Source organism: Salmo salar, chromosome 06, assembly GCF_965601325.2.
Source record: "Salmo salar chromosome 06, fSalSal1, whole genome shotgun sequence".
Classification (NCBI taxonomy): domain Eukaryota; kingdom Metazoa; phylum Chordata; class Actinopteri; order Salmoniformes; family Salmonidae; genus Salmo; species Salmo salar.
The window spans coordinates 38954253-38979719 of NC_138296.1; the positions used below are offsets into that span (position 1 = coordinate 38954253).

The 25467-nt window shown below is 44.8% G+C and overlaps 1 protein-coding gene across 13 annotated transcripts in view; it reads left to right on the plus strand.

Annotated features, from left to right (window-relative positions):
- Window positions 1–1073: 1073 nt before the first annotated feature.
- The window catches only part of ep300b (E1A binding protein p300 b), a 29172-nt gene continuing 4778 nt past the window's right edge, over window positions 1074–25467 (plus strand). Inside the window, exons 1-27 of one of the 13 annotated variants that reach the window (XM_014203808.3) lie at window positions 1074–3317; window positions 6619–7208; window positions 8573–8749; window positions 9302–9587; window positions 9869–9982; window positions 10152–10376; window positions 10576–10678; window positions 11131–11265; window positions 11473–11599; window positions 11757–11940; window positions 14333–14410; window positions 14543–14628; window positions 14798–14950; window positions 15059–15547; window positions 15825–16055; window positions 16218–16410; window positions 16701–16852; window positions 19222–19461; window positions 19633–19721; window positions 21203–21313; window positions 21856–21912; window positions 22216–22293; window positions 22553–22629; window positions 24124–24274; window positions 24517–24777; window positions 24956–25121; window positions 25257–25430. In XM_014203808.3, coding sequence (XP_014059283.2) covers window positions 3224–3317; window positions 6619–7208; window positions 8573–8749; window positions 9302–9587; window positions 9869–9982; window positions 10152–10376; window positions 10576–10678; window positions 11131–11265; window positions 11473–11599; window positions 11757–11940; window positions 14333–14410; window positions 14543–14628; window positions 14798–14950; window positions 15059–15547; window positions 15825–16055; window positions 16218–16410; window positions 16701–16852; window positions 19222–19461; window positions 19633–19721; window positions 21203–21313; window positions 21856–21912; window positions 22216–22293; window positions 22553–22629; window positions 24124–24274; window positions 24517–24777; window positions 24956–25121; window positions 25257–25430 — 4821 coding nt within the window. In that variant the 5' untranslated portion in view covers window positions 1074–3223. The remainder of the gene's footprint in view (window positions 3318–6618; window positions 7209–8572; window positions 8750–9301; window positions 9588–9868; window positions 9983–10151; window positions 10377–10575; window positions 10679–11130; window positions 11266–11472; window positions 11600–11756; window positions 11941–14332; window positions 14411–14542; window positions 14629–14797; window positions 14951–15058; window positions 15548–15824; window positions 16056–16217; window positions 16411–16700; window positions 16853–19221; window positions 19462–19632; window positions 19722–21202; window positions 21314–21855; window positions 21913–22215; window positions 22294–22552; window positions 22630–24123; window positions 24275–24516; window positions 24778–24955; window positions 25122–25256; window positions 25431–25467) is intronic. The other 12 variants (XM_014203811.3, XM_014203813.3, XM_045720455.2 and 9 more) reach the window with 12 other exon arrangements.

Here is a 25467-nt window from a genome sequence, read left to right on the forward strand (position 1 = left end):
GTGTATTTCTGTCTGTAATAAAGCCCTTTTGTGGGGGGAAACTCATTCTGATGGGCTGGGTCTGGCTCTCCATTGGGTGGGCCTGGCTCCCAAGTGGGTGGGCTTATGCCTACCTATGGGTGTGCCCCTGCCCAGTCATGTGAAATCCATAGATTAGGGCCTAATTCAATTTTCAATTGACTGATTTCCTTCTATGAACTGTAACTCTGTGAAATCTTTGAAATGGTTGCATGCTGCGTTGATATTTTTGTTCAGTATAAAATCCTTAAATCCCCAAAACATTTCTGCTCTAGCCACAATCTCCAGTTTCTTAGACTTTGAGAGTTGAGCCGCAGTTTATAACTGGCAATGAACACCACAAAATCCACCTTTTTAACACAGGGTATCTTTTGACTGGCAGCAAACATTTACTACAGGCTGTGGTACATCCACTACCATATATTTACTAGCATCACTTGTTTTCCCAATTATTTCTATGGGTTTCTGGAGGACTGCATGATTACCACATTTAGATCCATGAGGAATAATGTTTTCATTGTCTTTTCTATTGTAAAAATAGGAAATGTCTGTTCTCACAAACTAATACATTTCACTGGTTCCTTGCAGGATAGGAGAGCATTAGATAATGGCTCTATTGTGCAAGAATAGTCTCATTTATTAGGAATATTGGGATTTGAGATATGAGTGTTTATTGATGAAGACAAAATGTATATTTGTGTGTGTGTCAGTTTTTATACATAGTCATGTCTAATTGAAAATGCTGTTAACAGAATATTCAGTTCTATTATTTGTAACAGTTGGTCATAAATCTACGTAAATGAGACACCTGATATAGCCTATATGAGCATCGTTTGCCGCAATGATAATCTTATTTGTATCGATAGAAGCGAAGCGCCCTCTTAAATATATTCTGATATGTTGGTGGAACACGACTGCCCCCTACAGATGATAGCACTAGTATTGCCACTCCGAAAAAATACGAAAGGATTTTCCGGGCAATCCCGAGTACCAACCCCCTTCACGCCTAATGTTGCTGTACCTCAACCCTCCCCCGTATCAGAGGAGTAGAAACAACAAGCCGCCATTTTGTTTGTGCGGACACCGAAAGAGGCAGGAGATACCGAGAAAGAAAGCGACTTCAGCGCCGATAATAGCGACTCCGAGACCCGCCGGTGAAAGAGTGGCGATGTCGTGTCGGTGCGAAAAGAGCGAAGAAAGTAAAAACAAAGGATAAGGCAGAAGAAGAATGAGGGAGTGAAAAAAGGATATTCTCTGAAAATCCAAGGAAGGGGTGTTTTTACGGAGCGGAGAGGCGGAAGAAGGCAATATATTTAACGAAGAAAAAAACCTGCGAGCGAAAGAAAAAAATAGAACACGAAAAAAATATCATAATTTACCCATCGCCACAGATGAAAAAATGCCCGCATAGACAAATATACCGATAAATGTATATTGGGTATTTGATGGGGGGTAAAAGGCAGGTTTAAAGGAAAATATAAATTAGGATAATCGTGAAGGGGGGGCATTTACCACCACAAAGACTCAAAGGATTTTGTGGACCACAAATATGTTTGGGGGTGTTGCTATCATTATCTTATGGACGAAGCTTGACACTTTTCTAAAATAGCCATAATATTGTAGCGACCCCCCTCGCTTTATCAGATTTTCGCTCATCGCTGTATTCTCTTGTTCTTGATCGGGAATTTTTTCTTCACTTGCATTGCAACCTAAATCAGCATACGCAGTGACCGATGATTTCTTGCAATATTTATGAACCAATTTCATCTTTCTAATCAATGGTGATCTTATTGCAGTAGGTTATATGATTACCTTTGAAGACCTTTCTTGGGTAAGCTTTAAATCTCAAACACTTGGGCAAGTAAACCAAACGTCCTCTGCAAAATAAAACTAGGACTAATTGAATCAATCTGATAAGACATTAATTGGCACATTCTGGGCTATAACTCAAACGATTTTTGCAACATCAAATCTCAGAATTTAGCCTAAATTATTTTTCAGGACAAACTAATTGCTCAAAATTGTATTGCTTCAATTTAACCTCATTGCATGTAATTGGCAAAGGGGTGCAACATCCAAATGTGCATTCAGTGTCCGTTATTTTTTCCAATTCAGTGCCGTGCATTGACAAACTAACAAAATAATGACACGATGTAGATGCTAAGGGAAATGTATTAAGTGCATCGAATTAATTTATCGAATAGGAGCCCATAGGTGTTGTACAGCCTATCCTATTGGAGAACGGAACTTGATCAGTCAGCTTCACTGTATTATTTTTTTTCAGATCTGAATTGCACCCCTATATAATTGTATTTATCTAAAATACAATGCGAATTGTTTTCAGTGTTGAATTTGAGGTTTTTAACCAATGCTTTAAATGCATCTTAAACCACTATCACTCATTGGGACTGGGTATCCCGGTTTCATAGCCCGAAATATAGATAAGCCTATCAAGTTCTTGTTTCTTGACGATCCCAGTTTACGTATGGGGATGATTTTGATATTCTGTCACTGTCGGACACATTCATCTGTGTTTTTTTATTAGACTAAGGACCTAACGCCATAATTGTATTAATTGACAACTCATTACTTTGTGGTAATGTTGGGATCAAATTGCATTGACTGCAATGGCAATTCAGACAAAGTGGAAGATTTATCCGTTTTCGGGTCCCTCCTAACTGTTGCATGAGACGAGGCCCCCAAAGGTAGCTACCACAGGGGTACGGTTTGCTTGTGTTTATCGCGTTTCCCATTTTGCTTCCCTGGACACGACCCCTCAGCAGAGTGCTCTAGAATTAAACACTCGATTTCGCCGGCGACTATGGCGGAAAAGACTTGATGCTGCTATGGAGGACAGGTCTTGGGACAATTTTTCCGACGCCAAAGAGGCTAAATGAGATTGTCGAAGGCCTACTTGCTTGTCTTTTACATCGACTCCACCTTCCCTCCTCCTAAACTCGGAGAAATCTATAAAGGAACAAAATCTCCGACAGGGGAGGGGGATTGATAGCGACGGCTAAGCATATATCGAAAGTTGGAACCCTGAAAGGAGGAAGAGTATCGCAATTGCCTCCTTCCCTCCCTAAACGGTGGGGGAAGAATCACAAACATTTACAGAAGGGAAGTTTGAAAGAACTCGGACGCAAACAAGGGAATAAGCCAATCCTTTGTGAATATATAGCTATTTTTTAATTCGTGAAAAAATATGGCCGATAATGTTCTAGAGTCCGGCCCGCCTTCAGCCAAGAGGCCTAAACTATCATCCCCTGCTCTCTCAGTCTCCGCCAGTGATGGAAACGGTAAACATTTTAAATGCTATAACGGTCCTGCCTAGCTGTTCAGGGATGTTATATTACCTAGCAAGTTAACCAGCTTCTTTTACTAAGTTCCCATGAATGAGCCACATCCATCATCAGCAAAGTTGTGATGCCAACATTAGCTACCAATTAGGTGGTAGTAGTAAAGGTTTGCGTGTTACCCAACTGGTCAAAGTAAAGTTGACTGGCTAATTGCCCTCCCAGTGTTATGGTCTGAAGTGAAAGTTTGAAGTTATCTGCCGCTTGAAACAATGGGATAGTCCACGTATAGCAAGTTGTGAACTCACAGTATTGGAATGTATTAGGTAGTTACAGTAGCTAGTTAGCCAACTTAGCTAGCTAAATTTACCATAATCTAACTAGCTGAAGATTGCTACCATTTATGAATAGCCAGCTAGTTAGCTAACGTTAGATATTTAACTTGAGCGTTGCATGCAATAAAGATGCATGCTTTTGATGTTTGGGTAGCTAACTGAACGTTAGCTCTTATCACTCTTAGGTAAGGTGGCATAGCTAGTTTATCAGAAATATAATAAGGAGGAAAGGTGACACCATGTACATTTTCAGTATTGGATTGGTGTAGGGGTTCATTTATTTGAACCTGTTCAGACAACTTCGCTGTAACATGGTGTCTGAAGTGTTGTTATACTTACGGCAGTTAGTTAGCGTTGTGACCGAGCCATCACCACTTCTGTGTGTGTTGTGTACTGCTGCATTGTTGTCTAGTGGCTACACTTGCTAGCGCGAGTCAAGTTGTTCGTGATCAGACGAAAGTTATAGTGCCTTTTGTCGCTACAATGTAGCAGGGTGACGTTATTTTATGCGTTTGTGTGCATGCGTCTAGCATTTTCATACCCTTTGTTTTAAAGTCTGAATTGTTTGGACTGTAGTATAAGGTGGTGTTGGACGTTATTCCTTCCATTGAGTCCTTTCGTCGTTTTTCTTGTCCCTAATTTGCAGGACTGCTACAATGTTAACTCCTTTGATAACATGGTAAAAGTTAAATGTCAAGTTTAAATTATTATAGGCCAGATTGAGAAACAGATCAGATTTCCTAATTGTGCAGACCCCACTCACTGACGCATGCAATTCATATTTATTCAATGGGTAGGCTAAATTAGCTGGTAGTTGGCACCCATGATTCCCCATTTTGTTTGTTTCTCCATGTTATTGTCTGTAACTTTTTTATTGAGCACTATGGCTACAATTCGGCAAAAGATCATAATCTGTACTGTACTAGCACAACCAAGTCGCCATTTCACTTGAAGCATATGCCTTGTACAAGCATGTTCTCTCTTAACATACAGCTCTGATTTAAGTGTCATCCAAGTTCTGTTGTACCAAGCGAGTCAGTACTGGAATTCTAAGAAAGGCTCTGCACAGGTTTAACAAACCACTCTGGTGAAAAGTTGCTTCTGTTTGGAAGGGAAGAGCAAATGCAACATGCAACCTCCCTCCTTTCCTCAAAAGGAAACTTTTCACCCTGTGAAGGCTCAATCGGTTGGGCTGTGAAAATGGTGGATGTCAGAGAAGTCAGTCCAGTAAACCTCTGCTGTCTGTTACCTCTCATTGTGGTTGGAGTCTGGGGCATCTTGTGGACCAGGTGTAGCTCACAGTAGCATTTGCACAACCAAGCATTTGCAAAATCACTGCTTTAGAGGTAGCTACTGTCCTCATGCCCCAGACACAAGTGTACACAACTTACCATGTGTTTCATTGTTCATGGTGGGGGGTGTATTAGCTTAGATCTTCATTTTAGTAAGAGTCAGGGGATATAGGAGGTAAAATAAGTAAATTGAGAAGGCTCTCTTTCTTGTTTGAGACTGACGGGGTTCAACGTCTGTATGTAGCTCCTCTGTCTTGAAAACTACATGTACGGATGTTGTATCCATGCTGTGCAGAAGAACAATTTGAGTGTTCCCTGTGCTATAGTCACTGCAACTTGGGGGACAGTGTAGAAATATTAATACACCCACCTGTTTCTCTAAAAGTGAATCGAGCTTGATTGAGGATGTATGTTTGAGTGGATCAGCTCTTGTGTGTTTCATGGAAGATTCTCCCCCCCTAAGATGGCTGCAGTCTACTGCTGCTCTAAGCTAGAGATTGCAAGAGGTGAGACTGAGATGCTTCTGCCGCCATAGGCGTTTCAAGTCTCTGCCAAGCACATCCTCAACCTGGTGTCATAAATGTACCACTTGCCCCCCGTTTCTGAAGTTCAATATCCAGAGGTGTTTGTTTGCCAAATTATAGTCATAAAGTACATAAGTTTGCCTTTGTTTGATATCCACCGTGCACTGTAAGTGAATGCACATGTCTCAGCCAGGGGCAATTCAAGTAGATCTTGCAACTTAGCAGGTATGTCTGTGCACTTGCCATTTCCCTTTCTCTATGAAGAGGCAGAGAAATGTCCTCTATACACACACACATCCACCTGCTACTCAGTCAGTGTTTACTTCTGTGGCTTCGCACTCTGACCCTACCCTGTCCACCTGTTTGGCACCCCATCAAACCACAAACTGGCCCAGGAGAGGAAGCTCTTTGGTGGGAGGCTGCAGCCAGCCGCTGCACTGACTTAAGGCGTCCGCATGCTTCCCACCCGAAACAGTTTGTGCATATATTATGGTGACGTTTTTGTGTTTATGCAAGGGTTGTTTCGGCTGTTTGTGCACACCACATTTTTTCATGAGGCAAGCTGAAGTCCGGTAACCGAAGTCTACGCCCCTTTGTCGGTGATTGGTCAACAGTTCGGATTCTTCAATAAAGTCATTCAACGAGAGACGACTTGTTTTCATGCATGTTTTTTCACTTGCAAAATACTGCAACAAACATCTTAGTTAGATGTAAAATTGCATGACTAAGACCACCTCGGCAAAAACATCAAAGTGAATTATAGATTTCTTGAGTTATCTTAAATTAATTCAGACCATTTTGAGGAAGTGTATACTGGCAAAGGTCTTTTAAGCAAAGGTCTTTTATGTGAGTATGCGAGGCACAGACGTTCACCTCGCCTAGCCAAGTTTTGCTTGGAGCAAACGGAACGTAGTATGCAGACGCCGTTAGGGTCCAGAAAGAGGAGGGATTCATTTAGTTGGTTCTTTTTACATGGGGTAATTTCTCTTTCCAGAATGAATTATTGCTGCACATACATTTGAAGGTTAGAGCTTTGTTAGTGAGCTTGCAATGTCAAGGGGCACAAGTGCATTTATTTGCTACTGCTCTCAATGTACACCTCAGGATATCCCACTTACCCTGCCCTCTCTTTCCTCCTCTTACCCCCTCCCAGATTTTGGTTCACTCTTTGACCTGGAGCACGACCTCCCCGATGAGCTCATCAACTCGTCGGAGCTGGGCCTGGTCAACGGAGGGGACCTCAGCCAGCTGCACACCAGCCTGGGAGGAGGAATGGGAGGAGGCCAGGACGCTGCTGCCAAACACAAACAGCTCTCGGAGCTTCTCCGGGCTGGAGCGCTGCCACCCTCGAGTCAACAGGGAGCCACCAACAGCCCCGGTGGCTCCATGGGACTCCTGGGCAGCATGAATGCCTCCCCTGGGCCCCAGAGTATGGCCCCCCAGGGGCAGCACCCCTCACCCCAGCAGGCTGGCATGATGCAACAGGCGGGCATGGTGGGTGGACTGAACAGGGCCATGATGGGGGCCCAGAAGGGCAATGGACAGCAGCAAGGGTCCACGCCCCAGGGCATGATGGGAGGCCAGGTGATGAATGGCTCGCCCCGAATGGGTTACCAGGTCAACCCGGGCATGGGAAGTAACAGTAACCTGCTGGCAGAAACCCTGCAGCAGCAGGGGGGGCAGCAAATGGGGTCAGGGGGTCAGGCTGGGATGAGGCCACAGCAACCTGGAGCACTGAACAAGGTAAGACCTGTTAATTGTTTTGTAGATGGACTTGTGTTCATAAATGTCTACAGGAGCAGGATCCTCTTTTACACATATTGAGTTACTGCATTTTTGCTCTGTGCTGGTCTTGGTGTTCAGTACATCTGGCTATACTAGCTCTCTTGACACCAGACAACAGTGAGATGCTATGTTTAATATGTCATTAGATGGTTTCAAGATTGCTCTGAATGAACATTAATTGACCAGAATCGAGAAGAGTATTTTGTGTGTGAACCATGAAGTGCCGCTTTCGGAACTGATCAAGTATGTCTGACGGCAGCAGAGCAGATTCATCAACCTTTACCCTGTTATTGTGTATCCCAGCTATCATGTTGCCATAGGCAAATTTTAAATACACACTTCACATTGCTATGAAAATAATTGGATCAGTATGTCTGTGCTTTTCAGTTTAAATGCTTGTTTGTTGGTGCTGTAAATATGACAATCCAATCAGTTGTCAGAGCTGTTTTCATGTGGGCCGGGGATCGCTGGGTGGAGTGGATGCTGTCATGTTCAGGCTGATGTTGCTTTGCTTAAGACCTCCAGAGCTGTAGACTGGCTGACGCTAAAAGCAGAAACCATCAGTGCATGTTCTCTTTTAGTGTTTGGGCAGCTAAGAGCATAGATGTTCATTGTCAGTTGGGCAGTGTCTACATGCGTTTCCATAAGGTGTCTAAAACAGTGGGGAGTAAGAAGGGTGCAGACTTACAGCCGTAAAGTTCCATCCAAAACGATCCTGATGGGACCCAGCTAAGCAGTGACCAGCTTATTTATCTGTTGGCCGTATGTCTTTTGTTGGAAGTAGTTGATTCCATTCCTTTAGGCTGATGATATTTTGTAAGGATAAAGGTTAACAGATGACGAAAGCTGCAGGAGTAAGAGCTGATTTGGTTTATTCTCCCCCTTAGCAAGCAGCTGTTCTGTCATTGTCACCCCTAGATCACTATTGTCTTCAGCAGAGCTTGGTGTTTCTGTGAAAATGCTTGGAAAATTCAAGCTATTTGTTGAATTATGTTTTTGTAAATATGTCAGCGTTAATGCTTTGTTAACAAACTCCGTGAATAAGACCAGACTGACTATTGCTCAAAGCAGTGTAATGCCTAATGGTCCAGAGATTGAACTCTAATATTATCTGTCAACAACTTATCTCAGGTTGCTAGTGATTTTAAAGTTAATGAAGCTTCATTAGTGTCATTTAATATGCTCTAAAAAAATCTGCCAATTTCTGTATTTGGGCAATAAAGAAAACCAGGAACATGAGTGTGAACTAGATCTCACTCACCTAACATTCCCTTCATTTCTCCCCATCTCTTCCTCTTGCCCCCCCTGTCTCTCTCTCTCAGATGAATATGATGGCTAATGCGGGCCCCTATGGTGGTCCGTACGGTCAGTCAGCAGGCCAGGGTCTGGGTGGTGCTGGGCTGGGCCCACAGCACCAGAACAAGGCTGGTCTGGCAAACAGCCTGGCCCAGTTCAACCTGGACAAGAAGACACCGCCTATACAGGGCATGGCTGGGATGGTGAGGGCACGCTCCTTCAGTGTTTTGTCTTTTTCTGTTAGTCTTATTTTAGTGAAAAATATAGGGCTGGGACAATACCAGTATTGTGATACTTGTTAGTGTCGCGGCAAGGGAACAAAACACAAAGTGGATTTAACTTCTTTAGGAAAACAGCCCTAGTGTTGGAAACAAACATCATTATGTTGTCATCCAGAGTCACATGTATTTATTTTCCAAGCTTTAGCACACAATATTTTACATACAGCAGGTTTTTAAAGAACTAAAGAGTTTGGTCTGCTTCATGTTTTCATTTTTGCCATGGAAAAAAACATTGCGATACTCGTATCGTCAGTCCTACTGAAATACTAGATTAAAGACCCTCTGGACTTAAATGGTAATCAACTCACAACCCACTGCTCTTAGTTCGGCCCATCCCACCGTGTCAACTTTGATCTCCCTTTTTAAAACCCCCCCCTTTAATCCTCCATACAGCCCCTCTATCCCAGCCATCTTCCTTCTACATCCCCCTATCCCCTCTGGTTAACTCACTCTCTTTTTGCTCTGTGTCATCAGGCCTCACAGCAGGCCTCGGCGGTAGGGCCAGTGTCGGTGGTTGGAGGCGGGGCCCAGGCTGGCCTTGGTACTGTGGCAACAGGTCCGGGGGCAGCGCCCCCCACGGCCGACCCGGAGAAGCGCAAGCTGATTCAGCAGCAGCTGGTGCTCCTGCTCCACGCCCACAAGTGCCAGCGGCGGGAGCAGGCCAACGGGGAGGTGCGCCAGTGCAGCCTGCCCCACTGCCGCACCATGAAGAACGTCCTCAACCACATGACCCACTGCCAGGCTGGCAAGTCCTGCCAGGGTGAGTTGATGGTACTTTTCAATACTGCTATTTTTGGTTTGTTAATATTCTGAAGTGGTTCCACTCTCTCCTAGAGGAAGTAGAGGAAGCCACTTTAGACTATTGAGATGGATCCTTCCTCTTGGTTTGAGCTTTATTGAATTCATGTTTCTGTAGGTTGCTTTTCCTGCTCTGGGGTTTCCCTTTACAGTTAGATTTCCCGCCTTACTGCTGACATTAGGTCTCTACTGGGACGCTGTCAGTTGTCTCACTTTCTCCTTCTTTCTCTCTCTTCCCTTCAGTGGCACACTGTGCCTCGTCGCGACAGATCATCTCTCACTGGAAGAACTGCACTCGGCACGACTGTCCTGTCTGCCTGCCGCTCAAGAACGCTGGAGACAAAAGGAACCAGCAGTGTGAGTGTGGTTTGTATTGAGCTATGTGTCCGTCCTCTGCATTGTGATGTACTACATGTGTTTGAACCAAGATGGCTACTTGTTCAACATCGGTTCCCGTCATCGTTCATGGTAATTTGATTATCTCTCCCTCACTTTTTTTCCCTCTCCTCTCCCTCCATCTCCACAGCTTTACTAAGCAGTGCTGGAGTTGGTCTGGGCAACTCATTAGGGGCAGTGCCAGGGGGTCAGCCCAGCACCCCTAACCTCACACCGCCCAGCCAGATCGACCCCAGCTCCATTGAGAGGGCCTATGCCGCCCTGGGCCTCACCTACCAGGGCAACCAGATGCCCCAGCAACCGCCTCAGTCCAACCTGCCCAACCAGCCTGGCATGAGGTCGCTAAACGCCATGGGTGAGTGGGCATGGACTCGTCAAAACAGTGTTGGTGAAGAGGAGGAAGAATCTAGAAAAATGAACAACAACCACGGGCAGTGTAGCAAACTTCTTAGTTTAGTCGTTGATTGAGCAGTAGAACGTTTTTAAAGTGAATGGTTGTGATTCAGAGGAAAGGAACTGCTTTGAACCTGTCCTCTCTTTATCTGCCCCTGTAGGAGGGAACCCCATGGGGATGAATGGAGGGGTGGGGGTGCAGCCCCCCAATCAGTCCAACCTGCTACCAGACACCATGCTGCACAACAATATGAATGTGCAAAGGTACAACAACACACTCATATCCTCCCCCTGAAATCACATTTTATTTACCACTTGTGCCGAATGCAGCAGGTTTCATCTTACTGTGAAATGCTTACTTACAAGCCCTTAACCAACAATGCAGTTCAAGAAATAGAGTTAAGAAAATATTTACTAAATTAATTTAAATAAAAATCTAATCAATCAAAAAGTAACACAAGAAATGTACATAACAATAATGGGGCTATATACAGGGGGTACCGGTACTGAGTCAATGTGCGGGGGTACAGGTTAATCGAGGTAAGATCTCACTATCCTTGGAATTCAATACTGATTTTTATGGTCCTGCCAGCTCTAAAGACTCAACATTATTCTCCACAGCAACACACTCAAGTTCACAAAGTTACTTCATTGAGTACCTTGAGCAAAATTATAGCTTCCAGCTTGTCGTTTCTGTCCCTCTCTTCATCTCTCAGTTTGATGAATGACGGCAGCGGGGTGGGCAGCCTGGGCGCCATGCCCATGGCGACCCCTCCCTCAGCCGCGGGCATGAGGAAGAACTGGCACGAGGACATCACCCAGGACCTGCGCAACCACCTCGTCCACAAGCTGTGAGTCTGCCCTGACTGCACCAGAGTCACAGAGGGGGACACGTAGGCCATTGCAGTTTTAACGAAAAAGTGTTCTTCTGCTGTTGCTATTAGACGAGTACTCTGTATATGTGACTCTGGACTGCACCCACACTACACAATTATGGTTCATTGCAGGCTGTCAGTGTCTTTTGGCTTATCTCTCTGTATCTCTTTATCCGTCTGCTGGGTGAGCAGTGTGCAGGCCATCTTCCCCACCCCGGACCCGGCTGCGCTGAAGGACCGGCGGATGGAGAACCTGGTGGCTTACGCTCGTAAAGTAGAGGGGGACATGTACGAGTCGGCCAACAGCAGGGTGAGAACTGACTCCTCAATGTTGTGGGTGAAGACTGCTATTACAGTAGTATACCAGAAAGTTGAATTAAATCACTGTATTCAATAACTGACCACAACAAGTAATGGCGGACTAGAGGGTGCATATACATTTATTGAATTTCTTATATCACTACCAGGCGGAGTACTACCACCTCCTGGCTGAGAAGATCTATAAAATCCAGAAGGAACTGGAAGAGAAGCGGCGGACGCGGTTACAGAAGCAGGGCATGATGCCCACGCAACCCGGCATGCCCCCCTCAGGCCTGCCACAGGGACCCCTTGGCATGGGCCAGTCCCCTCTGGCCCCCGGACAGCCGTCCAGTGAGTAGACACTTTAAACACACACATTTGACAACATAGCTACTCTCTTTCAACAGAGGTGTGATTAGCACTGCTTGATCCCAATTGCGTGGCTCTATTTACTTCAATAGCTCGATTTCCATCCAGTGGGCTACAGATTTTCAAGACTATTCAAAAATCTGCATAAAAACTAAATTGGCATTCTCCCAGCAGAGGTGTGTGTCCATCAAACTTATTTTATTCCTCTTGTTTGTTTTTTAAAACTTTTTTGTTTGTTTTTTAACTCTGCATCATTGGGAAGGGCTTGTAAGCAATCATTTCACTGTATACAGCCATTGTATTCGGCGCATGTGACAAATACAATTTGATGCGTCTGTAATGACAGAGTGCATATAAAAATGACTTTTGTGGTTAATTCTCAGGTACTGTACCTAATAACAGAAGTTCAATGTGTTTCAGTCACATTTTCAACTCTACTGATGGTTTTGTCACAAACTGTTAATTAGACAAGTGTGCTGGTAAAGTGGACAGGGTGGGTGATATGAATAAGTACAAGATCCTTTTATTTGATAATTGGCAACCAAGCACTAATCATCATGTCAATAACATTCAAATAATGGCCTACCATCAATTTTTTGGGGGACATTTGCATGATCACTGTGCACCACCATCTGAAGTTCGTCATAGTTTAATCTGCCTATGAACTCTTCATGCCTTTCCACGTCGTGGTGGTAGGCCTACAATGTAACATATCATTGCGTGACTCCAAGTTTACTTCGATATGATGGTTATTATTAGAGGTCGACCGATTAATCGGCATGGCGATTTAATTAGGGACGATTTCAAGTTTTCATAACAATCGGTAATCTGCATTTTTGGACGCCGATTCCATTGCGTTCCACGAGGAACCTGTGTTGCAGGCTGACCACTTGTTACGCGAGAGCAGTAAGGAGCCAAGGTAAGTTGCTAGCTAGCATTAAACTTATCTTATAAAAAATAATCAATCTTCACATAATCACTAGTTAACTACACATGGTTGATATTACTAGGTTAACTAGCTTGTCCTGCGTTGCATATAAACAATGCAGTGCCTGTTAATTTATCATCGAATCACAGCCTACTTCAACTTCGCCAAACAGGTGATGATTTAACAAAAGCGCATTCGCAAAAAAACTACAATCAATGCACAAATGTACCTAACCATAAACTTATTTTGCCTTTCTTAAAATCAATACATAGAAGTATATATTTTTTGAAACCTGCATATTTAGTTAAAAGAAATTCATGTTACCAGGCAATATTAACTAGGGAAATTGTGTCTCTTCTCTTGCGTTCATTGCGTGCAGAGTCAGGTTATATGCAACAGTTTGGGCCGCCTGGCTCGTTGCGAACTAATTTGCCTGAATTTTACATAATTATGACATAACATTGAAGGTTGTGCAATGTAACAGCAATATTTAGACTTAGGGTTGCCCCCCGTTTGATAAAATACGGAAATGTTCCGTATTTCACTGAAAGAAACGTTTTGTTTTCGGGAATGATAGTTTCTGGATTTGACCATATTAATGACCAACGGCTCGTATTTCTGTGTTTATTATAATTAAGTCTATGATTTGATAGAGCAGTCTGTCTGAGCGGTGGTAGGCAGCAACAGGCTCGCAAGCGTTCATTCAAACTTTACTGCGTTTGTCAGCAGCTCTTAGCAATGCTTGATCACAGCGCTGTTTATGCCTATCAACTCCTGAGATTAGGCTGGCAATACTAAAGTGCCTATAAGAACATCCAATAGTCAAAGGTATATGAAACACATATGGTATAGAGAGAGAGAGAGTTGACGCGTCATAATTCCTATAATGACTGCAACCTAATATTTCTTTACTGGGAATATTGAGCCACCATATGCTTCGGAGCAAGGAACTTAAACGTTAGCTTTTTTACATGGCACATATTGCACTTTTACTTTCTTCTCCAACACTGTTTTTGCATTATTTAAACCAAATTGAGCATGTTTCATTTATTTGAGACTAAATAGATTTTATTTATGTATTATATTAAGTTAAAATAGTGTTCATTCAGTATTGTTGTAATTGTCATTATTTTTTATATATATAATAAATAAAAATCGGCAACTGCTTTTTTTGGTCCTCCAATAATTGGTATCGTCGTTGAAAAATCATAATCGGTCGACCTCTAGTTATTATATCAATATTTCTGCCGCAATTGTCGCATAATCAGTTATCCACCCTTGTCGTCTAGCGTATTTTTTGTTTTTGGTCATGAGGACATTTTACCAACACATTTCCTGTTTCCATTAGGCCGTCAGGTAATTCATCCGCATGAAATGATTGGATGGAAACCTGGTTACTGTAGCCATAGATGCAAAGCTAATGAATGTGTTTCTCTTCACTCTCAGATGGTTCTCATGCTGACCCCTCCATGATTCGACCCACCGGACCCAATCAGATGGTGAACAGGATGCAGAACCCTGCAGGTAAGTTGTTCCTACAGTCATGCATGCTCAGCTCAGTTTGCTGCTTGGCACAACCCGAACCAGTCTGAAGGGTGGACATATAATGGTGGCTAATGTGTGTTACTGGTTTGCTCTCTCTCTCGTCTGTCTAAGGGATGAATCAGTTTGGACAAATGGGTATGCAGTCATTAGGTCAGAGGTCAACGCCTCCCCTCCCACTTGGTGGACCTCTAAATCAGGTTAGTCGCCGTCTCTCATTAACAATGTCCAAATGAAGTTGGAAAGAACTGCATTCTATATTGATAGAAATTGATTATATTTCAACATTCCAATCACAGTGACTATAGAAAATAACCATGGTCTCATTAGAACAAAATTGAATAATTTATCTTGTTCGGTCTCACTCAGATGGGTATGGGGCCAACGCGGATGGGGCAGCCCAACGTGGCCCAGCTCCAGAACCAGTACCTCCCTCCTGGTCAGTTCCCTGGGTCCAGTCCTGGCCTCGGGGCTGGCGCAGTCGGCATGAACCATCCAGGGCTACAAGGAGGCGTGACGCAGGTAAATAGATACTGGAACCAATGCTATAAGTAAAGGGTGACAGTAAAGTAGTTGTTATATTTGATGTTGGGTATAGACTCTAACCATCTCCTCCATGGTGTTTTCCAGCAGGCCCAGATGCCCACGCCGCCCTCGCTCCCGGTCAGCAGCCCTGCAGCCCAGCCAGGCTCAGTGGCAGGATCAGGGCCCTCCCAGGGCTCTATGGGGCCAGGCAGTGTAGGTGGAGGCCCTCCTTCCAACCTGCAACTGCCTAACTCCAATTCCTCTCAGCCCAACTCACACCCGCACTGCCCCCCCATCCGACAGAACTCCCCCTCCCCGGCACGCAGCCTCACGCCAACCCCTCATCAGACGCCGCCTGGTCAGCCAGGCTCGCAAACCCCCCAGCCTCACACGCCCAACCCGCCCCAGGTTGCCGCTCCGCTCCCGCAGCTAGCGTCGTCACAGCCAATGGGGCAAGGAATGAACTCGGAGAAGCCCAGTCAGCTCCAGCAGCAGACAAATGGTGGCGGAGCTTCTGGAGGCCTCCCGACAGGGCAGGCTCAGTCTGTGCCTACCCAGAATGCCCATGTGCCAACCCAGCTTCCGCAAACTCCAGTGAGTAGTTTTCCCCGTAGTCTCACTAACTCAACTCCTCATGGTTGTCAGAAGTGCTGTTCTTTGGATTTCTAAGCTGATCCCTGGTCTCTGGCTATACCTCCATACGTCACGTCTTGAGATTTCCCTCGTTGCCTGGACAGACACCTTAGTCATTCTCTTGCCCTCCGTTCCTTGTTGGTCTACGTATTTGGCTGTTCACTCTTTTCACTATCTTTTTTGGCTGGTTCTGTTATTCATTTCCTTTCCGTTAACTTTTCTCTCTCTGTCCTCCCAGCTGTCTCAGAAGTCTTCTCTGACGGCAGACGGCCAGGCTTCCACTCCGGCCTCGGTGAGCAGCGTGGACCCTAGCTCCCAGCTGACCTCGTCGGACGCCCCCGCCCCAGCTGAGCCCAAGATGGAGGTGAAACAACAGGACGATGAGGATGCCGAGGACCAGGGAGAGGGGAAGGCCTCTGGGAAGATGGGCAAGGGACAGGCAGACATCAAGTCAGAGGAGAAACCTGAGGTGAGGCTTCCAGTTTTTCTAAGGCAGGGGTCCAAAAGCAAAAGCCAGTGCTAGCTAGCCGGCGTGGTGAAGATTATTTTACACACAGCTAACAGATTGTATTACATTCAGGATGATGTCTGGAAATGTGTATAGGATATTGAACATGATGTTCCCTCTCAGATTAAGAAGGAGAAGCCTTCAGGCGACGGATGCAAGGGCGAGCCTATGGACACGTCGTCATCGGCAGCAACGCCGAAGATGGAGGACAGAGACAGGAAGCCAGAGGTGAAGACTGAGCCCAAAGACGAAGAGGAGAGGTCTGGGGCATCGGGCACGCACAGCTCCCCCGCCAGCGCTCAGAATAAGAGGAAAAGTAAGACCCCCACCCCTTACTCTTTCCTCTCTTCTTCATAGGAGTAATGTACCTGTCCTTATCTTCATATGCAAGCATTCCTCAACATTTGTTTCGGACCTAAGTCAGACATGGTGTATAGATCTAGGCTATGAATCTTTGAAGCTAAGTGTGTATTCACCGGTGACCAGCCTAATCAAAAACTATTTTTCCAATCTTTCTTGCTCCTCCTTTTCCACTACTTGCACTGCCTATATCCCCACTTCCTCTCCTCTGTCGCTCCCTCTCTCCTCCTCTTTCCACTACCCCAGTCTTTAAGCCTGAGGAGCTGCGTCAGGCTCTGATGCCCACCCTGGAGGCCTTGTACCGCCAAGACCCTGAGTCTCTGCCCTTCCGCCAACCGGTGGACCCCCAGTTACTGGGAATACCCGTACGTATTCGAACTAGTAACAAAACTAACCTGGTAAGGGACTGCGCTGGCTTCCATTTTGCTTCCCTCTAAAAACGTTCTTACCGTTCTTTTTAGTTCATTTTTCTCTCATTCCTTTTTCATTTTCCTTTTTCTTTCATCCCTCTCTTCATCCTTACCACTGCCACATGTGTGAAAGAGTGGGATGAGGGAGTGACTGTTGGCTAGGGGAGTTGTAGCGATACTGTGTGTGTGTGTGTGTTAGTGAGAGAAAGCTGTCTCAATCCTGAATTTGAGTGTTATGTCTCTGCTCAGGTAGAGTATACTATACATCAAACGTAGGTCAGTTGGTTTTTACTGTAGGTTCTTGGGTAGGTGCGTGTGTGTATCTGTCTGTGTGTGTGTGTCAGCTCATGCTTACTTCTCTTACACCACAAAAAAAATGTACATTTTTGAAAAACTTGTTTTGCTTGTAAACCAAGTCAACAGAAATCAATAAGTCTGTCAGTAACATTTTAAGAGATGCAAATGTAAACCTTTCTGTTCTTTTTGGATTGGTTTCTACCGGTCAGTTTTGATTAAGATCAACATTTGAGAGGTGGTTTGGCCCTGGCCATGAATGTTAGACCCCTGGGCCTTGTTAATGGCGGCTTGTGTTTCTGCCTTTCATCAGACTTCAAAAGGCCTAAAATAAGCTGCCATTTTATCAGTTGGCACATCACTGTTCTGCATTTAAAGTAACATGCCATAAAGGGGAAACTTACTAGCCAAAAATGTTCATAGCCCATTACTTTCTTTATTCTTTAAACTGCTTTCTTTTAATTGCATTTGTTATGCTTTTACAATTCTAATTTGGATATGATTTAGCATTAAAAAAAAATCTCCCACATATGCCTATTCATAGTTCAAGCTTTCTAGACAGTTCCTCGCCAGTAATCAGTATTGTTGATTGTGAGTTATGTGAAGAGTGGTGCCAATGCCTGTATGCAGCAGTAGTGTGTCTCAGATAATGCTAATAGCTAGCAATTCAAGTATCTCAGACCTCCTATTGAACACCATTGAAGAGATACCCAGGCAATGATGTCTGGCACTAATTACAATAATAGTTTGTACGCCATTGAGGCTGCATGTACACAGGCAGCCCAATTCTGATCTTTTTGCCCAATTATTGGCAGAGGATCTGATCGGTCAAAAGACCAATTAGTAGAAAAAGATCAGAACTCTAGGCTGACTGTAAATGCAGCCTGAGGGGGACTTGATATCGTATGGTCCTCACCAAAGTTTTAACTCTCCTCAAGCAATGCTAGGGCACACTTACTCCATTCTCAGAGGTCATTGGCACACTTCTCCTCAGTAACCCTCAATAGCCCCAGTGATGCACCTGACCCCAGAACACCACCTGGGTATTCAACATGGACACTCAACCAGGCTCAGGAACTGCTCAAATACTTTTAACATGCTCAAATAACCAGCAATACCACACTTTTATGAGTGCAAGGATTTATCTATCCACAATGGGATTATCACACCTCATTTTCCAATACACTCATAGAAACAGCACTCGTAGTTGTTGTAATTGAGCTCAGATGAATGGAATGCGGCATACTATGTGCCATGTGTTCATGCATCACAGGCTGTTGTGTCCTCTGTTTGTCAAAGTGAAGGGTCTCATTTCCTCTTTGTGTTTCCCTGGAGACGGAGAGAGATCCTTGGCTTTGCCCCTTTTGTCTCAGTGCTCTTGGCTTTGACTGTGCCGTGTTGCCAACCTCCATGCTGCCAGTTTACCAGCGTGTGTTGTTACTGCTTGACTGTTGTTACTGCTCTGTTCACCTCAGCTTTGTACCCTGACTCATGCCCTGAAAATGCTCTCCTTCAGGAGAGTCTGTAGAGGAGAAAGCGGTTGCACTGGAACCGTCTGACTGCTTGAAAAACAAACACAAATTTAAAGTGCACAATGGGTGCTTTTCCTGTCATTTCTGATAACTGTTGGATGTAAAAGTTGGTCTGCCTTCAGAGTACTAATCTAGCCTTGATTTGAGGAGAAGTTTGAATTTGGGCAGAATGGGAGGGAACAAGCCTGGCCACCCCAGTGTCCTTCCTTGGCCTGTTCCCCCATTAATGTAGAAATGGTGCAAAGTTTGAGTGGTGAAGGGGAGAAGCTGTCATGTCTCTCTGTCTGCAAGTGAACCTCTCTGCAGCAGTCAACATTGTCCCCTGCACCCTCTTCTCTCCCCTGCTCTGGTTCCATCCGGATGTCCACCACAACTTCTGCTACTTCAACAATTTACGATGATGATGACGACGACGACCATTGTCCTCTCTACCCCCCCCCCGCATCGATTACCACACCAATCCCTTTCCCCCCACCCTCCTTTCCGGGCTGAACCACACCCTCGCTGACACCTGGACTTGGTCCCCTCCAGGACTACTTTGACATTGTAAAGAACCCCATAGACCTGTCGACGATAAAGCGTAAGCTGGACACGGGACAGTACCAGGAGCCCTGGCAATACGTGGATGACATCTGGCTCATGTTTAACAACGCCTGGCTGTACAACCGCAAGACGTCCCGCGTCTACAAGTACTGCTCCAAGCTGGCCGAGGTGTTCGAAGCCGAAATCGACCCTGTCATGCAGGGCCTGGGCTACTGCTGCGGGAGGAAGGTGAGTGGAAGTGTGTGTAAATGGATGTGTGTAACATCAGTCATTGAAGAGAGCACAGCTTTTACCTTCTCTCCTTACCACTGCGTGTTAAACATACTATCGTACAAAATAATTGGTTTCCTGAATAAGTGTTTTTCAGTACATAGACTATGTCCTCTCTTATGTTTGCAGCTTGAGTTTTCCCCCCAAACTCTATGCTGCTATGGGAAACAATTATGCACCATCCCGCGCGACGCTGCTTATTTTAGCTACCAGAACAGGTAAGGGGCGTACAGAAGCACAAACAAACTCACATACTCAGACACTGAAAGGAGCAGGGTCATTCATACCCTCAAGGGTTCTCTCTCTCACACACACACACACACATGTCATGTTTTCTGCATATTTTATATTAATCTACATTTCACACATCTTGAGCGATTGTTTTATTGTGATGTTATTGTGCATGCTGATATTCTCTGCAATATAGCATTGTTCAATCACAGATGAGTTAAGTTTTAATTTGGCTTTAAATGGTTACACCCTGCCACCATTTTCATCTTCATCCTTCACCAATTTAATTTTCACTTTTGACATTTACAAAGTGGGTTCCCTGAGATTATTTTGAAATCTATACTTTTCCACTAGTCTACTTAGAATGCATAGAGAAATGTATTGATCAATTACAGGTAAGTCATTGAATCAAACTGATAATGGATAGATAATTCCTTTTGGACACAGTACTTCAAATAAGACTCAGGGTGATATTGCTGCACAGCTGCAGTGAACACTTTGGTCTGCAGAACATTTCATTGAACAAAGCTGTGGAGATGATTGGCTTGATTAATTTCACCGTCAAGACACTCACTATAGTGTAGTTATGTTAGGGCAACATGGTATTAACAAACTCGCTACATGTATGATAATTCCTCTCCAACACAAGAAAGGGACCCTCTTTATAAATGGAGCAAAACGATGATGGGTCGCTGTTGCACTACCACTTGCTTTTCCTCATCCACACTGTTTTTTGAGCCCCCACCCACTTTTTGTTACTGTGTTAACTTAAAGGGATACATTGGGATTTTTGCAGATGAACTTGTTGATACCATTTTATGTTTGTCCAGTATGAAGGAAGTTGGAGATAGCATTAGCACAATTACCCATAGTCTTCCAGTCATTGCGCTAACGCTAGTTAGCAATTGCGCTAGTTAACTTCCTTAAAACCGCACTGAGTCATAAAAATATTATCCACGAGTTCATCGGACTCTGGGGAAGTAGATAAAGGGCCTCACTCCCAAAATCTCAGAGTATCCCTTTAATGATGTTTTTGTCAACTGACTGTCTGTGACACTAATCTGTGCTTGGCATTGGATCTCTGTCCTCGTTGGATGTTATGTTCTCCACGTCCCTCACTCTTCCCATCCTATTCATCCCTCCATCGTCCTCGTCTGACCTGTAACGATTTATTTCACGCTTTTTTAATATTCATTTTGCCCTCCCTTCCCCCATCTCTTCCCTTCTCTCCCTCCTTTTTTAACGCTTGTGATGTCTGCATTGGCCTGCTTTGGTGTGACCAATCATCCACTCCAAAATTTAACTGCAAAATCAAAACACCTGCCCACACAAAAACCCTGCATCATGATTGGCTGCTACCTGGCGACGACCTTGCCCTCTGCTCTTCTCCTGGCCTGCCCTGCCCTGATTGGTGACTGCTTCCTCGTGCCTTCTCTGTGATTGGCTGTGCGGTTGGCGAACGGTGTAGTTCACCACAATTTGGGCTTCTTGCTGACAGGTACCACTTCTGTGAGAAGTGTTTCAACGAAATCCAGGGCGAGTGCGTGTCCCTGGGGGATGATCCTTCTCAGCCTCAGACGTGAGTACCAGCCTCCCCACCCCTCCTAAACCCCCCACCATGTTAATACCGACATGGTTCTTCTATTGCTCATTTTGATGACATGTAAATATTGTTTGGTTCCTTTGATTTATACATGCTCTATCAATGCGATTGAGAAATGTTTAATCTCTTCAATGGGACTTCTCTTTCTCCCCATCACTGAATACCTTCTCAGTCTCTCCCTTAGTGAAATAGTCAACTTTAAAAAAATAAAATGTATTTCTCTCTCCTCTACCTCTTAAGGCAGCAGTTCACCTCAACTGCCATCTCCATCCTTTTACTTGATTTCTGCCTCTTCTCAGCTAAACCCCAACATACTGAGGGCTCCTAATGTTCCAGAAGTGTTAGATGATGTTTTCAAAATGGCTGAATCCTAGCCTGTATACAGCCAGAGCCTGCTCTTATTGCTTGTGACTTTTCTTTATGGCTGTAATATAGTACATTGCATTTCTGGCCCAGTGATTGGATTGAGTCTGTTCTTACCTCCCACACTCCTGGGCCTCTCTCCCTCCTCTTCACAGGTCCATCAGCAAAGATCAGTTTCAGAGGAAGAAGAATGACACGCTCGACCCTGAATGGTACCTACTCTTCCCCCCCCCCCCCCTTTACATTTGGTCTGTACTTGGTGTCAAACCATATGTTTTCCATGTGGTACATTTGCAGAAACTTTAGATACTGTGAAATATTTGTTAACTGTAATATTTAGTCTTTACTGTGTTTTAGTCAGTTACTCCAGGGCCTGTTTAGGTTATCGTCATGGCTTTTGTGCTTGAAATGTTCTGCTAGTTGAAACTCCTGTTGAGAAAATAATGACTTTCCGTGTGTGACACATGGTATCAATAACCCGTGACTCTCTCTGTCCACCTCTCTCTTTTCTGTAGGCTTGTGGAATGTACCGACTGCGGGCGTAAAATGCACCAAATCTGTGTCCTGCATAATGACACCATATGGCCGGCAGGGTGAGCCAACTTGCGTACACATTCTGTACATCTTATGTTAATGTGACTGTTAGAACTGTGAAACTGCCCACTTTATTCCAAGGTGCAGTTCCAGGTTCAATCTTACTGTGGTTGTGTTTGCCATCATGACCCTCAGCAATACCGTACATCATTCATTGCTGCCAACTTACACAGTAGGGCAAAGAAGTTAGCTGAAGGCCACTGAGATATGATGTATTTGAAGTAATGAAATAAAGCGTGCTCCTTTTCCTCTCCACAGCTTTGTATGTGACAGCTGCCTTAAGAAGGCCAATAAGACGCGGAAAGAGAACAAATACGCGGCCAGAAGTAAGTGGAGTAAGTGACAAACGGGGGGCGCTCATCTACCGTCATCTTCATCGGGGTGTCAGTCTGTCTCCCCTCTCCAGTCACTCAGCTGTTTCTTTTCGGTGTTCTCTTTATCCCTCTTCTCCTTTGGTGCTGTCACTGACACATACACATTTCCTAAACGCACATCCCACAAGTATAACACCATACTTTCATGTGAAGAGCAAACACACAATTGACTTTTTCCCCCTTCAAATCTTTGTTTAAATTTATGATTTGATGCACTGTTTTTTCCAAATAATTTTCTTCTTTCCTCTGAGGCAGTCTGGTTTAATTCCCTACGCCCTGATACACTACTCGAGAGGACGAGTGTTCCAGTTAACACACATTCTACCTTTTTCCATTCCGCTTTTTTACATGACCCAACCCTTTTGTATCTCCCCCTCCCTCCCCAATGAAAATGTTATATGTAACCAACCCTATTTTTTTATTTCAGAAGCCAGTCCTCAGACAATAGTTGCCGCTGCCAGTCTGCTGCAGCTTTGTGGTTCGAGTTCACTCTTATCCCAGGCCTGTACACACTGAAGGCCATGGCAAAAACATGGTTATTTAGGGGTTCTCGGTTTATAGTTTGCTGTTTTTAAGGTTTGTGGGTCACCGAGGCAGTCATGGACTTTTCTTTTTTTTTATCTTGTTGGAGCCTTATGTCCTTTCACAAATCTTTTTTTCCTCAGTGGGTGTCCACTGTCCAGAAATCTAGTTGAAATCATATTTTGGGTTAAAAAAATTCAGTTTGCGATGGCATCGATACTCACGCTTTCCCCCCAACTTTTTGACAGTTGTCCAGTTTTTGCGTGCCTACAATCCTTCCACGTGTGGAAATTCTTACCTCCCCCATCCCATTCTCCACACCCTCAATGAAGGCAGAGTTTTTAGGGAGCCACAGTTAGGCGAGCGGGAGTGCGCATTAATAGGACCAACTGGCCTTGACTCATTCAAGGATCTCAATGAAATATGTCTTGAATGGAAGAGGGGGAAATGTCCTTGTATGGTGTCAGATCCAGTTTACACCTTGTCATCTCTTCTGATTTATTGAGTGTTCAGAGGATTAGTCCAAGTCTCAGATATGCTGTTAGTTGCCAAATTGACAACGCTATCAGGGCATTTTAGACATTGATTGACAAAGTGCCTCAGACTGACTCCAGAGTACTCTGAAACACTATACAAGCAGTCAGTGGTTGAATTTATGCTTCTGACTTGCCCTTTTTATTAAAACATTTTTTTTAACTGTCAGATTAGAGCCCAGTGGTTCTTCCGTCTTTAATATCACCAGTGAAGTTCTCTGCTGAGATACTAAACAGACATAACATCCCCCCCAGACTGGGTTGGCTTTTACTGAAACCATGTAACCTTTCCTCTAATTGCTATCACCCATTTCCTCTCTTCCTTCTGTCCTCCATCGTTCCTCCTCTATTTCTCCCACCCTCTCACATTCTATTCTATTTCCATACTTAATTTTCACAGGGCTCCCCCAAACTAAGTTGGGCAGCTTCCTAGAGGGGCGAGTGAATGACTACCTCAGGCGGCAGAACCATCCAGAGTCTGGTGATGTCACTATCCGTGTGGTCCATGTCTCCGACAAGGTGGTGGAGGTCAAGCCAGGCATGAAGTCCAGGTGAGAGTCTTGAGGGCACAGTGGGGTAGTGATTCTTTAATATGGAGTCAAATATAGACTACCAAGGAAGATGTCAAATTCATCCTAGTGTCAATGGACTCAAGGTTCATGTGGGCTTTCAATTAGTCCCATTTGTGGACTAGAGTTGAGACTTATCCTAATGTTATCTGTTCTCGTGGGACAGCGCCTATACAGTGTTTGTGTGGGTGTGTCTACTTACGCTCTCCTTTTAACTGATACAGGTTTGTGGACACCGGGGAGATGTCCGAGTCCTTTCCCTACAGGACGAAGGCGCTGTTTGCGTTCGAGGACATAGACGGGGCTGACGTCTGCTTCTTCGGCATGCATGTGCAGGAGTACGGTTCAGACAGCCCTCCGCCCAACCAGAGACGCGTGTATATCTCTTACCTGGACAGCGTGCACTTCTTCCAACCTCGACACCTCCGCACAGGCGTCTACCATGAGATACTCATAGGGTACCTGGAGTACGTCAAGAAGTTGGGGTAAGAGACGAGGCCCTTTTTTTTACTAAGCTCAACCTATTAGTGGGTAAAGATTCCTGAGAACACGACTTGACCTCATCACTCTAAACATAGTGTAATGATATGTACTAAAGGGTCTGTTGCAGATTTCATTCTACTTTGCTGGTCTGATTCTTCAACCCTTCCTCTCCCATGGCAGGTTTACAACAGGGCACATCTGGGCTTGTCCCCCAAGTGAAGGGGACGACTACATCTTCCACTGTCATCCTGTGGACCAGAAGATCCCCAAGCCCAAGCGCCTACAGGAGTGGTACAAGAAGATGCTGGACAAGGCCGTAGCTGAGCGCATTGTGCATGACTACAAGGTGACTACAATCATTTTTGTTTTGTCAGACATTGCACAGGCTGTGCCAGGCAAATCCAACTGCTTTCTTCTATGAGGTAATTGTATGCATGGAGTCCCCCCCCTCTTGACATATCTTATTCATGCTCTGTTTCAGGATGTCTTCAAGCAGGCCACAGAGGACCGTCTCACCAGTGCCAACGAGCTACCATACTTTGAGGGGGACTTCTGGCCCAACGTGCTGGAGGAGAGCATCAAGGAGCTGGAGCAGGAGGAGGAGGAGAGGAAGAGGGAGGAGAACAGCACCTCCAGCGAGAGCGTAGATGTGAGTGTAAGGACTTCAATACAACAGGAGAGAGGAGTGTTTT